A 14040-nucleotide genomic window follows, 5' to 3' on the forward strand; every position below is an offset into this window, starting at 1 on the left:
ACATTGTAGAAGTGGTTATTATTTCTACATGTAAGTGTGTGTATTCTACATTGTAGAAGTGGTTATTATTTCTACATGTGTGTGTGTGTATTCTACATTGTAGAAGTGGTTATTATTTCTACATGTGTGTGTGTGTATTCTACATTGTAGAAGTGGTTATTATTTCTACATGTGTGTGTGTGTATTCTACATTGTAGAAGTGGTTATTATTTCTACATGTGTGTGTGTGTATTCTACATTGTAGAAGTGGTTATTATTTCTACATGTGTGTGTGTGTATTCTACATTGTAGAAGTGGTTATTATTTCTACATGTGTGTGTGTGTATTCTACATTGTAGAAGTGGTTATTATTTCTACATGTGTGTGTGTGTATTCTACATTGTAGAAGTGGTTATTATTTCTACATGTGTGTGTGTGTGTATTCTACATTGTAGAAGTGGTTATTATTTCTACATGTGTGTGTGTGTATTCTACATTGTAGAAGTGGTTATTATTTCTACATGTGTGTGTGTGTATTCTACATTGTAGAAGTGGTTATTATTTCTACATGTGGATTTAGCTTCATGCAATTAAATGCCTGTACAAATTTCAAGTTAACTGCAGTATGGTTATCTTGTAAGTTTAAATGTGGAACACAAAGTTAAGGAAAACACAGATATTCACATGTGAGTGTTTATAGTATTGACCATCCTTTTGGAGTGAGATATAAATGCTCAGTAAGATAACAAATTACTGCACAACAACCTGCCTCGCTTAGTGATTTTAGTCAACAAAGCAAACAGCATTATGGGTTTCAGTCCTTTGGGTCAGTCTCTTGGATCTTGATAAGATTCGCCTGCAACCGAATGAAATACCTGTATCAGCACATTATGGCATTTTATGAATATATTTTATTGACCAAGATTACGGTATTACACATTATAATGATTTCAGATGATGAAGACTTGATCCCAGCACTTGAGAACACCATTGTGTTTTTATGGTTACAGCCCAATACCCCGAGACTCCCTTAGCTAGTGCAGAAATACGGCACTAAACTACCCAATAAATCATTGACGCCAGGAATCTCACAAGCTATGTCATCTCTTTTGAATGCGTTACGTAGTATTGAAGGTAAAAAGGGGCTTCTTACAGGTGCATTCAATCATCCAATAAAAAAAAACAGTGACCAGATATATACCGCGTGCAATAAAACCTTACAGATATGTGTTCTTTGCAGAACAGCTGGGGACCTGGGTACTCTCCACTTACACTAACTTTAGGTACTTGCTAGAGAAATATAAACGTGCTATTAATTATTCTTGTTGATCACACTGAAAAACAAAGACAACTGTCACATATCCGTCTGATGATATGGAATATGATATCAAATCAATTCAGTTGGCCATACTGAGTTACTAACTCAACATCTGAACCAATATTGGTAAAACGATAATTTGTGTCAAGTTCATCCGATTACACCAGCAATACACATGACAATACTTCAATGGTAACTAACACAGCCAAACTATGTCACCCACCCTCGTATAATATATCATTGGACTCAGACCGCCAGCTCTCTGTGTATACTAAGAGCACATTCGAGGATTTGCATTTACAATATGATGAAGTATTCAACCCTTCTATATCTAAGGTTTGCTAAACCAGAACATGTGAATGTTACAGTTGAATATCTTAACCTTTCATACTCGGTAAAAAAACGTAATGGCAAGTGAGATAGCTATGTGGGCCATATCTTTGGGAAGATCCTTACTATAAAGAAGGTTACACAGTAACAAAGACAGAAAGACTAAACACATAGGGCTTAATCGTAATGATAAATATAAGTAAAATGAAGAAAAAGTATTGGTATAATACAATTATTATGTAATATTATTTTGCATTTGTCGTATTGTTTTGTGTAAATGAAACATTGACATCATTTTTATTTCTACATATCTAATACAAACAACTTTTGAGTGATTCACTTATACTTTTGGATTTGATTGGACTGTATTTTGAAATAAATAAAATGACTGCTTTGGTTTATGTGATGGAGATGTTGCACTTCGAAGATGACAATTTTTATAGGTTTAATGGGGATATCTAAGTGGATGTCCACTCATCCAGCTTCCATACATATTCCTCATGTTATTACACACTCAACAGCGCAATTATCACAGAATTGATATAGAAAAAAATTAACAGAAATAAGCAGTTACTTTGTCACAGTGATAGAATTACAAAAAAAATATTTCTATCAGGCAAAAACAATAGGCTGATTTCAGGCTGAAAAATATAAGTAAGTAAGTAAGTAAGTAAGTAAGTAAGTAAGTAATTTATTTATTATAGTGACCTGCAGCTCAGAGAACTGCCCAGCCCAGTGGACTTATAAGTCACCTTAAATAATAACGATTACATTCACAAATAAAGGTTATGAAAGAGAGCTTGAAATAATATATCAACAATACAATCGTGTAGTTCAGTAAATTCAGACGTACAACAAATTTCTTCTTTTGTAAAAGGCCTTTTCTATAAAAAGAGCAAGTTTACTTATTGGCCCTGAAAATAAACGAACCAGTATTTGTTCCCGTGATATGCCAGTTATTTCATTAAGAATTGAATCTAGATACTCATGCCTCAATTCAGTGTATTGCTGACAGTCAAACAAAAAATGCATTTCGTCCTCAACAACGTTTGCATCACAAAATTTACAGATTCGTTCACTTACAGGCTCGTGTCTAAATCGCCCAGTCTCAATACGGAGAGGCAAAATGCCCATGCGCAGTTGAGCTAATAGTGACCTTTGACCCCGACTTAAATTTATTAGCACGTACTTTTCTGGTTTATATTCAAATTTAAAAGTTGCATAGACACGTAACTTTGGTTTGTGACTAACATCTTCTGACCAAGATGACTCTGATCTCCTCGCAATATTTTCTCTTAATGCATGTATATTTACGTCAATTAGGTGTTCATAATTTAAGTCGACGAGCTCCATAATTTGGTAAATCTCTGATGACCAATTATTATAATTTAGGGAGTGATCCCACAGAAATACTCGTTTAACTAGTCTATTGTCATCAAGTTCAGTAAGACGCTTCCACAGTCTAACCATATGGGCCCATCTCCGATCTCTGCATGAGACCCACCCAGTGTCACCTTTAACCGCCGGGAGTGGGGAAAACCTATGGGTGCCAAGAAAAAATCTTAAAGCCCTATTTTGAATCATTTCACACTTTTCAAATTTACTAAAACCCCAAACTCCGGAACAATAGTCAAGTATAGGCGCGACACTGGCATCATACAACTTTGTAAATGTGGAGAACCCAAGATTCTTGAGAGTTTTAAATTTAACGAATAACGCTCCTAACGCTCTACTTGCCGAGTCTGCTGCGATACCAGCAGTTACAGAATAATCAACGAATTCATCCAAAACAATTCCCAAATATCTATACTTATATAAATACAAGTACTTTCCTGCATACATGCATAAAAACATGGCTTAGAAATCCTGTGTAAGCTAGCACTCTTCCAGTAAAAACTAATTATTGCGAGCAATAATACATCGCTACATACGAGGCCGCCATCTTTTGGTGCACACTTTATCTGCCGAAATTTACCAATCCTCCAAAGTACAAAGTAATAAAAAGCAGCCAGCTTTTGATTGATACTGAAATGCAGTCAACCCTCACATTATAACCAATAATTATACAGCAAACCAATGCCCTCTGATACAGATATTAGAAATATTTGAACTCATTTGGGGTCATGGCCCAGGTATTTTCTATAAGGTCTCATGCCACTAATCAACCAATCAATTTGAATGCCTTGCAAGAACGAAATATTTTTTTCTCAGGTGCTCCCTGTTTGAGGGCGTAATCACCTGGGTCTAAGGTGAGACAAACATGCGGTCTTTTGTTTACTACTTAGCGGCTGTGTACGTTAGGGTTTATTCTGTGTGTATTTGGATGTTCTAATCTTGGTGTTTTTCCAGTGATTTCTCTAGGTGCAATCCAAATACAGTAGGTGTGTCTTGTTTACCTGAGATTTGTAAGAGTTTGAGCTGGCCAACATGTTAGTTTTTTTCATATGGTTGATTACTGACATATTGATTTCCCATTTTTGAGCCATATTTTCAACTTTGTTCATCATTTTCATATAGCTATCTCGTCATATGTTAACATTGTCGTCCACGGAAATTCAATTAGTGGTATGAGCCCTATAATTCATAGGCGTTACCTGCACGATGAAAACGAAAGTACACAGCATGTACACTGATAAATCATAGAGGGCAGCATGTCACGAGGTCACGGGGACGGGTAAAATATTAACCCAAAACACCAAATAATATTAGGTATACAGAATGGTAAAGGTTCTTAGGTCCCTCTCGCCCATAACTCTAATTCTAACCCTGTACCTCCACGTGTCCCTCCCTCTTTTCAATTGTATATACCCCTCTTCGTGTCACTTGTAGTTATTTGAAGGGGTATATTGAATTAGTACATTGAGGGCTTGAGGATTAAAGTTAGGAGTGGGGCCTTAAAGAACTTTTTCTCACAAAATATATGCTTGGTATAGTTTTGTTTTCCGGCAGTATCGCCCGCCCCTGCAATGGTTCAGCACTAAACGCGGCCCTCACCACGCACTAACGCAATTATTCGGTTAAGTGGTGGTGGTTACTAAATTACGCACTATAGACACCACAGTAAGGTCGGTAACGACCCCGCGACAAGAGGGAAAAACGGCATTACCTAATCGTCACACATACTATTGATATACACTTAAAATATTACATAAATAAACTGACCAGAAAAATAACAATGCTTGAAATTAACAGCATAATAACTCAAAACCCACGGGACTAACTAGTGTGTGTGAAGCAATGTATAAGTCAGCGTCGTCGCCCGGTGAATTTTAAGTAGCCAGCAACAATTATAGCGTCGAACACCACCTTCGCATCTGTAGCGCCAGGCTTCCTTCCTGATTGGCCTTCAGACTTCGCAGGCTTTGATTTTAAACACCAAGTTCGGCTCCGGGGGGGGGGGCAATACATAAAACTTGCCTAATAAGGACGTGCCCCTGAAATAGGTCTCGTTTCTTTGGATTTTAGCTATAAGTATCGGTCTTATTTATGGTCAAAATAGGTATAAATATCGGTAATTTTTTTTTCAATTTGTGATACTTTAAGTAATATGGGTCCGTATATGAGCGAATATCTCCACCTCAGATCCCGGCCTCAGATCCATAGGTAACTGTTTCATTTGGAATAAACAATGATGACAGATGGTACTTTGGTATAAACATGGGTATAGATTTTGCCATTATCCAGGTATAAAAATTGTCACACTTTTGAGCGACTCAGGGGCACCTCCCTACCCAGCTATTAATCAACTGCCCCCGGGGTTCGGCTATGGCAGTACGTGGATCTGCTTTCTAGATTTCAGAGACATGCAAAGCGTGGAACTTCTTTGCTGGACAAGGTCTCGAGCAGCAACAACCGCATCGTCCGCCTGCACGGTGTTGCTCCGGAACATTCACCTTGAAAATTCAAGATGCAACAACCGCAGAATCACGCTGTCACAGCTAGTTTCTTATAATATGTTCCAAACACCTCGTGACAATTTTCCATATTTTTCAAAAACGGACCTGATATATATACATATATATATTCGTTATTGAATGATTACTACTATGTTACGTCACAATTATTATTTACGAAACCCTTCATCAGGAATTACTTTTTACACCAGAAATTACTCTTTGTAGCACATTCGACCGAGATCAATTTCTCTTTACGGGTCGCAATTCAGTTGTGGCTTCAAAACTACACAACCCCGATCGACCATTTGGGAATCAATACGAGTTATCATGCATGATGTATATTATAGATACAGATTGTATTCAATAATGATATAAATTTGTCAAATGTTGGAATGCGTTCGGAATATACGATTGTCTGCGTGTCTGAAAAAAGAGCAAATCATACAAAAATGGAATTCATCCTCGAATTCATTTTCGTTACAATAAATACATATTATCTAGATTTTTTTGTTGTGAAGATGTCTGTCCGCTTCGATACGTAAATTGTGGGATGAAATTCGAAATCTACATAAGCTTGTTCGACAAGCATCGACCGAATCGCACGGTTTCGCTAAAGCCGGTCAATTATAACCGGTCCAAGAACGTTGAGGCTTTGGCCGAATAATTGGTCCTTGGCTAGCGAAGATGTTCGACAAGGGGCATTGTCAATTATATCTAAATACCTTTCTTGACCAAATATTTTGAATTTACAGTATGCAGACAATTTTGGAGATTGTGTGTAATTATTATACCATTCTTGAATGTCAATAAATAGCGACGCATTTGTTTAAACAATACCATAAAATGATAAATATTGCCCACTCCCTGGTTTGTCAACACCACGCCCACGCCTGTTGTAAATACTGATAGCTGTGTTACGTTCCAAGCCCTACATAACCTGCCTTTGTCAGCTTAGTTTTTCTCTTTGAGCTAACACTAGTGAGCACGACGACATGCAGACATAGCAATAAGGTGTAACCAATATTTTACAATCCGGACCTTTCTACGGAAGCGCAGTGTGTGACGATCTATTTCTCTTCGCAAAGCAAGGATTTACGAGTTTTGGAGGACTTTTAGGAAAAAACGACATTTATTTTGGTTGGATTCAAGTTCCTTTCCGTTCACCAAAAGTGGGAGAATTTTAGAGTCAAAGATTGGCCAAGTTTACATCTACATCACTAAATCTTGAAATTGCTTGCTGACTGGAATTAATGCTTTAGTTCCTCCTAATCGCCAAGTTGTTTGTGTTTGATATGATTTACTAGAACCATCAAAAACGGCACCAAGATAATTGTAACAAGGTACAACTTCTAATCCGTTGCCTAGGGAATAATTTAGAAATATTAACTTTCAAATTCCATTTGATAATATACGAAACCAGATTGTTCAATAAACTTTGCACCCCAATCGGCGAAATAGGACTAGGTCATCGGCCAATAGTAGATAATATAATGTTAATGAAGATATATGAAGACCACATATATCATACTTCACTTATTTGTCAAGGTCGTTAATAAGTAATGAAAAGAACAATGGCGACAATACTTATTAGTATGCATCTTTTAGAATTCGAGAAACAAAAACAAGCAAACCGCAAAATAATACAGCATGGTGGTTGACCGAAAATTCTAAATACTGCAAGAATTTTTATTTTTGTTTTCCAAGTTTATATATAATCTGTTATTATTTTTGTTTATTATTTCCGTTTTAGACGGACATAAATTGATACGTTCCGAGGATGGTACAGGCCAAAGAAGCGGACCCAAACGGTTTCATTTCGGCTCGTGCGAAGTTTTTGGTATGTTCTAGTCGATACATAGAATAATGAAAGAGGTGGGGTAACTGCTGCCAAAATAGGCGTTTTCATATCAGCAGCCATCTTGTAAACTAGTACAATCACATACTAGTCGGAAATTTCCCCGATCACCAGCTTGCGTGACAATTGGACAATTTTTGTCTACCTGCTTGTCATCTTTATTTCCATCACTGCGAATAGATACGACTAAGCAGTCATACATTGATCATGTGACGTTGTAAACGTTTGATAACCTGGGAACCGTAATCCGTTACCGAAACGAAAACCAACGTACACATAGACACTGCATTACAAAACATATAGGCGATTAACCAGGTATTTCAAAAAAGTGAGCATACCCATTTCCGCATGTGAGCTGACTATGCAGCATGTGGCAAGGTGCATCAAAAAGTTACATAAAAGTGGCTCACCCGTAACGCTACTGATACCAACGTGAACTATAAAAATAAGAGGTAATCTCTGACTGTTTGGATATTTGTGAACCACTATATTTTCCATGTCAAAAATTACAGTGGTAAACCAAAAATACATGACTCTCATATTATAAAATGTCTTATAAAATGTGACTCGCCCCAATCTAGCGCCGGCCTCCACCCTGGTAATTTACGCCTAGTCCCTAAATCATTCATCAGAAAAGAGGAATTGATACATATTCAGCTTCCTCGATAACAATGACATCATTTGCAGGTAAGACAAAATAAATCCTGCGGAATAATACTATTCCAGCATTAACATGATCCTTATTGATTGTGGGTAGTATTTCCCAATATCGCCAGTCAGGTAAAACACCCCTCATTTAACAGACTGCAAAACATACAGAACAAATCACTAACGGCTCTAACGGCGGCTTTATGATTGTTTCATTGCCTACCACTTTAAATAGAGGAAGGCGTGACGTAGTATGTGCACAACACACTAATTTGAGATGACCTCATTTTGAATAATAACGACTGTAAACAGTTGACAATGCGCACTGTGGGGAGGTTCATGCTAAGAAAGCAGTCAACGTTCTGATTGTGTTTCACCTGATTTCGAACTTGATTGTTATAGCAAAGAATACCAAGTCTAACCACAGCATTAAGGTGAGTCTGGACAATAACTCATTGGTCACGAAAAGTGCGATTGCGTTCAGGGGTCTTGGTCGTGGTGGGGGTCGGCCTCGATTTGAATGTTGACGTTTAATAAATAGAAGTATGTGATTTAATTTAAAGACGGACTTACACGGTGCATAAATGATACAACCGAGTTGGCAAGGGATAACTGACAGTACGCGTTATTCACCCCGGGCTTAAAACGCGTGATATGCGATTAATATTCACTCAAGTCTGTCTGATTCAATGTAAAGTTACCTTCGTAGAACGCATAGGGCGAGGTGTCAACGCAGTACCTGGCTGCCATATTTACCTAACTACGTGTTAAATGTTGACAACGTCTGAATTGAGTCTATCGAGGTATGCTCCGAATAACTTGCTTTATCGCCGGGTTAATTACAAACCATTCCACATCACCTGGTGACATCTCGTTCTACGGAACAAGTGACCAATCCATGCCCGTGCATGCTTTCAAACATTTGTAATGTTTAAATGGTAGGTTTGGTTTTCACTTCCTAAGAACCGCCTCAAGTGGAATAACAGAACTTTATTCCAACCTCGTGCCTTAGGCAAGTACTGACTTATTTTAAAGGTAAACACCGGTTGTGAGGAGACATTTACTGTATTTAATTCAAGGGTTAACACACAACTACAATTCAAGATTAACCTGATCATTGAATCAACTGGGTGACGTCACATTCGTTGGGACAACCTGTATTCATATGTTTATATATGAAGACTTCTGTACTTTATTATTTGTAATTTGTATTCAGCTGGGTGTGCAGTCATGCACCGGTGAGCAGTCGTGTGTGAATAGCAGCGACCGGTGAGCAGTCGTGTGTGAATAGCAGCGACGTCCTAAGCACATTGTTTAGGCTACTCTTTTGAAATACATGCTTCGACTTGTTTCGCTGCTTACTTCACATGTGTAAATAATCGAAAATCGCTTCTCTTGTATTGAATTCTAGGTAACTTGAGTTGGACAGTAACGTGGATGTTATTTTCTTGTGATGCTGCGGACGTGACGTTGATACCCACCCTATGATTGGAAACACAAGAACAGGATACCGTTTTACTAGCCAATATTACTATCTGGTCGACATATTTTGAATGCGATGTAGTTTAAGTAAGCTTATGGTGGCTTTAATTGCTTGAATTGTTTTCACGCAACACCACTTTCAGTGAAACCCCTTGTTGACTACAAACTTACAACAAGACGACTAGACTTTAGTACATGGCAAGAAGGAAGTTTTTAATATTGGTCTGCAAGTAGTACCTGTATCGCCACGATCGAACGTTTTTTGTGATTGCTTGTGCTGGAACATTCGTCTCATCTTTCTAAGATGACTGATGTCAAAGACGATTTCGTATTCACTTTGGAATCTATACCGGACAGTAATCAAACGTTTGATGGCGTTCATGGTGGCCATGGATTGGCAACTTGCCATCGCTTCTCAAACTATCAAGAAACGCAAAGTCTCCCTGGATCGCCTTTCAACCAGAGGCGGGCCAAATCTCCTATTACGGTAGGCTCAGCCCGCAGTACCGAACATGTTCCCGAGTTACCACAGATAAAGGGGCGATACGAAAGAATGAACAGTTCCTCATCGGATAGTACTTCGTTACAAAAAGTGACCAATTATGACACTGGGGCTCATCACATTTGTAGTCCAGGGAACTCACCGTCTTTACGTAGGAAAGTCTTACAGAGATGCAGACCCATCTTAATATGCCATGATATCGCCGATTCGTTTTCAAGATCTGATGAAGGCAGTCATAGGGGAAGCACTAGTCCAGGATCTCCCGTTCAAGAGACTATAGAAAGTTTATTTCCTAATACATCGGGAAAAAAATCATCCACTAAATCTGTATCGCCTTTGATATCGCCAAGGCTGCATAGAAGGCCCGGAACACCACTCGTGAAAGGAGTGACTGATAGTAATGCTCTAACCACCGCAAACGTCCATCCATCTTCACCTTTTCAATCGCCGCACCACACACCTAGACAATCACCCTGTCCAAGCCCACGTCACTCGCCGTGCCCAAGCCCACGCAACTCACGGTGTCCAAGCCCAGCCCGTCGTCGCAATGTTTCCAATCAAAGTCAGGAACCACACAAAATAGAACCATTGACAATGGAAAATGTGAAAGCATTTCAAGGTCAAATGGACAAGGATTTGTCACATTGTGACACCGAATTCCACCCATCTATGGGAAGCAGTGACAAAGCACCCACAAGGACGGGATTTAGCCATGAACACGAACTCATCACAGCCACCCTGGTTGTTAAAAATTCTAATCCAAATCCCATAGTTGGCGTGGGCGGTATGAAGCCAACACTCTACAATAACGATGCCCGGATCAGTGTGGTTGACCTGGAATCAGACAATCCAATCCAGCCACCAATGGCACCCAATGCCGACGAAGACGAGAAGGATAACGACACTATAAGGAGGTGTCAAGAATGGCTGAATAATATAAAACCCGGTCCTAAATCATCTCTACACTGACATTTAGAGATAACGCTGTACTCTGTGTAGGAATAAAGTTCAAGCCTTCCTGATCCTGTAAACAACTGTGACTAAGTTATGTTTGCCCCGTAATGATTTACTGCTTCGTTATGACATTCGCCGTATTGAAATATTTAGCCTGTATTTCATTTAACCGATCCTTTGCGGACAATTGTATCGAACCGAGTTTTTAGTTTACTTTGGCGAACTAGTCTTAACCCCTCTAAAATGCCCTTACGTTAATTGCTTAGATTACTAAATAGTATACGCAATCATTTCCATACGATGTAACTAAATGACAACCCTTCTTGCTATCAGTTATGGGGAAATTACATGAATATTTTAATTACATTTTTTGTTTCTATGTGTACCGAAACACGCACAAATTTGAGCAGTCTTGGGCAAGCTAAATGTGAAACAAACAACATGCAACAATTCAAATTGATAAAAAGCTGCCCTTTGGTTGACCTTTGGTTGACCTTTGATTTGGCATTTTACATACATGTGATAAAATGCGTATGGGTGGGAGTGTCCCGGTGTAACTAGAATATACTACATCATTTGATTGATTTGTGCATGTATTTTCAATATATACAAAATAACAGACAGTTAATGGAACAACAACAACCTTGTATCAACGATAAATATGGCTTCCGCTGGTTTAAACTCCAATGCCCCTGCGATAGAATTATTGAGACATTAGAAATTCGACTGCTTTGAAATTCGACTTTTTGTCCTGTATCATATTTCTACCATCACATTATATTCGCCGCTTTTAAAATGTCAACCCGTGTTTCTTTTTCTTGAACAGTGAATGACATCACGGCGTTCTAAAGGTTGTCATTAAGTAACTACTAATTCTATACAGGTTATGCTTTCCCTTTTTGTGTAGTAATTGTTTCCGACATCGTGTAAACACCAGCTGGAAGGCCGTCTAATTTCCCAGTTCGCATCAATCATCCAATCGCTAATTGCCGTAAATTAAGTGCGGGTCAATTCATAAGTGACTTCAACAGGGTTCAATGACCTTTAATAAAAATGTAATAATATATATATTGTGCATTATTATTTGTTCTCACTTATTCCAAAAATATGCACTGTACATGGTGAAACCAGCACCCATCTATATAATTCATATACGTATTTATTTTGATGAAATAGTTGCGATTATTCCATGGCGTAATTTTCGTAATAATAAAACAAAAAGCCCAATATTTGACATAAGTAAGCGTGTAGAATTTGTGTAGGATGCCAGTGCTTGTGGGAAGACATATAAGAAACTGGCATCTACTCTTCATTCTTTAAAACAATGTATGAAAATATAATTGAAGCAAAAAAAAAAAAAAAATAGATCATTTAGTATAAAACTTGACAGCTATTGTTTATTTCTGCATTCTTGTAATCAGTATAAAAATTATCAAAAGAATTATGTTACCAAGCATGTTAATTAGACTGAAATGCCACCATTACTTGGTATCGGAGAGATGCATGTGTGATTCTCTGAGAGACAAAAATGGCTGCCTCCGTGTTTATCCAGGGTTTCATAACGAAAATGTGTCCATTCAGGCACTGAATTTAAACTCGTATTTATTCGTTCCTTTAGGGTTTTTAGATCGCATATGCATATACCAGGACGGGATTACTTCTTCCCTTAAGGTAGTAGCTACTCGACATTCTCGCAACATGTTAAACTCTGATGTTAAATTTGTATGGTTTGAATTGGCTGCCATTTTGTAAACACAAGAGCTTTATATTGACTGCCATTTTGTGAATACTGTGGGTTATTCCAAGGTCTATGATTATACTGCCCGCCATTTTGTAAGGTGTTCAAACTGACAACAAATATATACTGTAACGGCCATTTTGTTTTCTTTTTCTCGTCTGAATATCAGCAATTCTGGCTTACTGTATTCAGTAAATTGTCACACGCTAAACAACAATGTGTATTATTGAATAACGAAATAATATGCACAGATTTAAGATCTTCTAAGATTTTTATATATTTCGACTGGTATCATGTCATCTCATAAACTGTTTTTTTCCTGCTTTTAATGCAAGCAAATATAATAAACCGGAATCTAGCTTCGTTAGTTTTATTATATGTCTTACAGATAGAGAGAGAGGCATGATTGAACTCGAGTTAAGGTAGTGTATGATAAATTTACAAGCAAGATAAAAAAGTAATGACACATAATTGACTAAAGTACGCAGAGTTTACTTCTAGAGATTGTTAAATGGTGAAGGCATCGTCTCCTGTCAGGGCAAGTTACACGTCCATCTTATAAAAGCTAGTATACTTTTGCCACGATTATTAAAATCTTACAAACAGAATTGGCGATTATATAATTAGCGCTTGAAACAAACGGAAAAGCAGACAAGTTATGCAGACGTTATTAATGCAATTTCAATTCTAACTGTGTTAGATCGCTGTAACTTTTCTGTGAATTGTTACGAATATGAAGAATGTTTATTGCCTAATAGGATGCGACGAAACCTGTCTTACCGGTTTTATCAGTTTAATTTATCAGATTGGTAAATATGGGTTAATTCGTGCAAAGTCGTTGAGTCGTCGTGATCTAGTTTTATTCCATGCTATCGTGTTATATTCCTTTGTAAAAGGGCCTCAATGTTTCGTTTACTGAGTCGTTCAACCAATTATTCCTGGCCTGTTACGCTCGTCGGGCAACAGAGCCTCGTCACCAAGTTATTTTAATAGAACCTGGGAAGTTGCACTCGACCAAAATTTTCCGTAAATCGTGAAAATGAATTTTATAAGAAGGACGTCGCTTGATTGCAGAAACTTACAAAAGCACTTCTAGTTGGCGAGACTTGTTGAAATAATGGATGGAAAAGACGCACGATTTACTAATCCGATTTTTTCGTGTTTTACGAATATTTAGTAGTGATGGCGCATTATCTGAAAACAACACCCGAACATTTATTTCGTACATATATTTTAGAACTATGTTTGTTGTTTTGTTTTTTTTTTGTTTATTTATTTCGACCAATCCATTTGAGTGTTCATCAACATCGTACGCGGAATCATGTTAAGTTGTGAACG

The 14040-nt window shown here is 37.8% G+C and overlaps 1 protein-coding gene across 1 annotated transcript; it reads left to right on the top strand.

The window, feature by feature from the left end:
• The first annotated feature begins 8336 nt into the window (after positions 1–8336).
• LOC144344592 (uncharacterized) lies at positions 8337–12030 on the top strand. The gene is made up of 2 exons (XM_085504483.1): positions 8337–8460; positions 9438–12030. The coding sequence occupies exon 2, from the start codon at positions 9813–9815 to the stop codon at positions 10977–10979; it is 1167 nt and encodes a 388-aa protein (XP_085360609.1). The 5' UTR covers positions 8337–8460; positions 9438–9812; the 3' UTR covers positions 10980–12030.
• The last annotated feature ends 2010 nt before the right edge of the window (positions 12031–14040 follow it).

The sequence above is a fragment of the Saccoglossus kowalevskii genome, chromosome 10 (assembly GCF_978046115.1).
Source record: "Saccoglossus kowalevskii chromosome 10, keSacKowa6.1, whole genome shotgun sequence".
NCBI lineage: Eukaryota > Metazoa > Hemichordata > Enteropneusta > Harrimaniidae > Saccoglossus > Saccoglossus kowalevskii.

What these genes read in the sequence shown, in the direction of transcription:
- LOC144344592 (XM_085504483.1), top strand. Translation starts at nt 9,813, where the DNA reads ATGACTGATGTCAAAGACGATTTCGTATTCACTTTGGAATCTATACCG.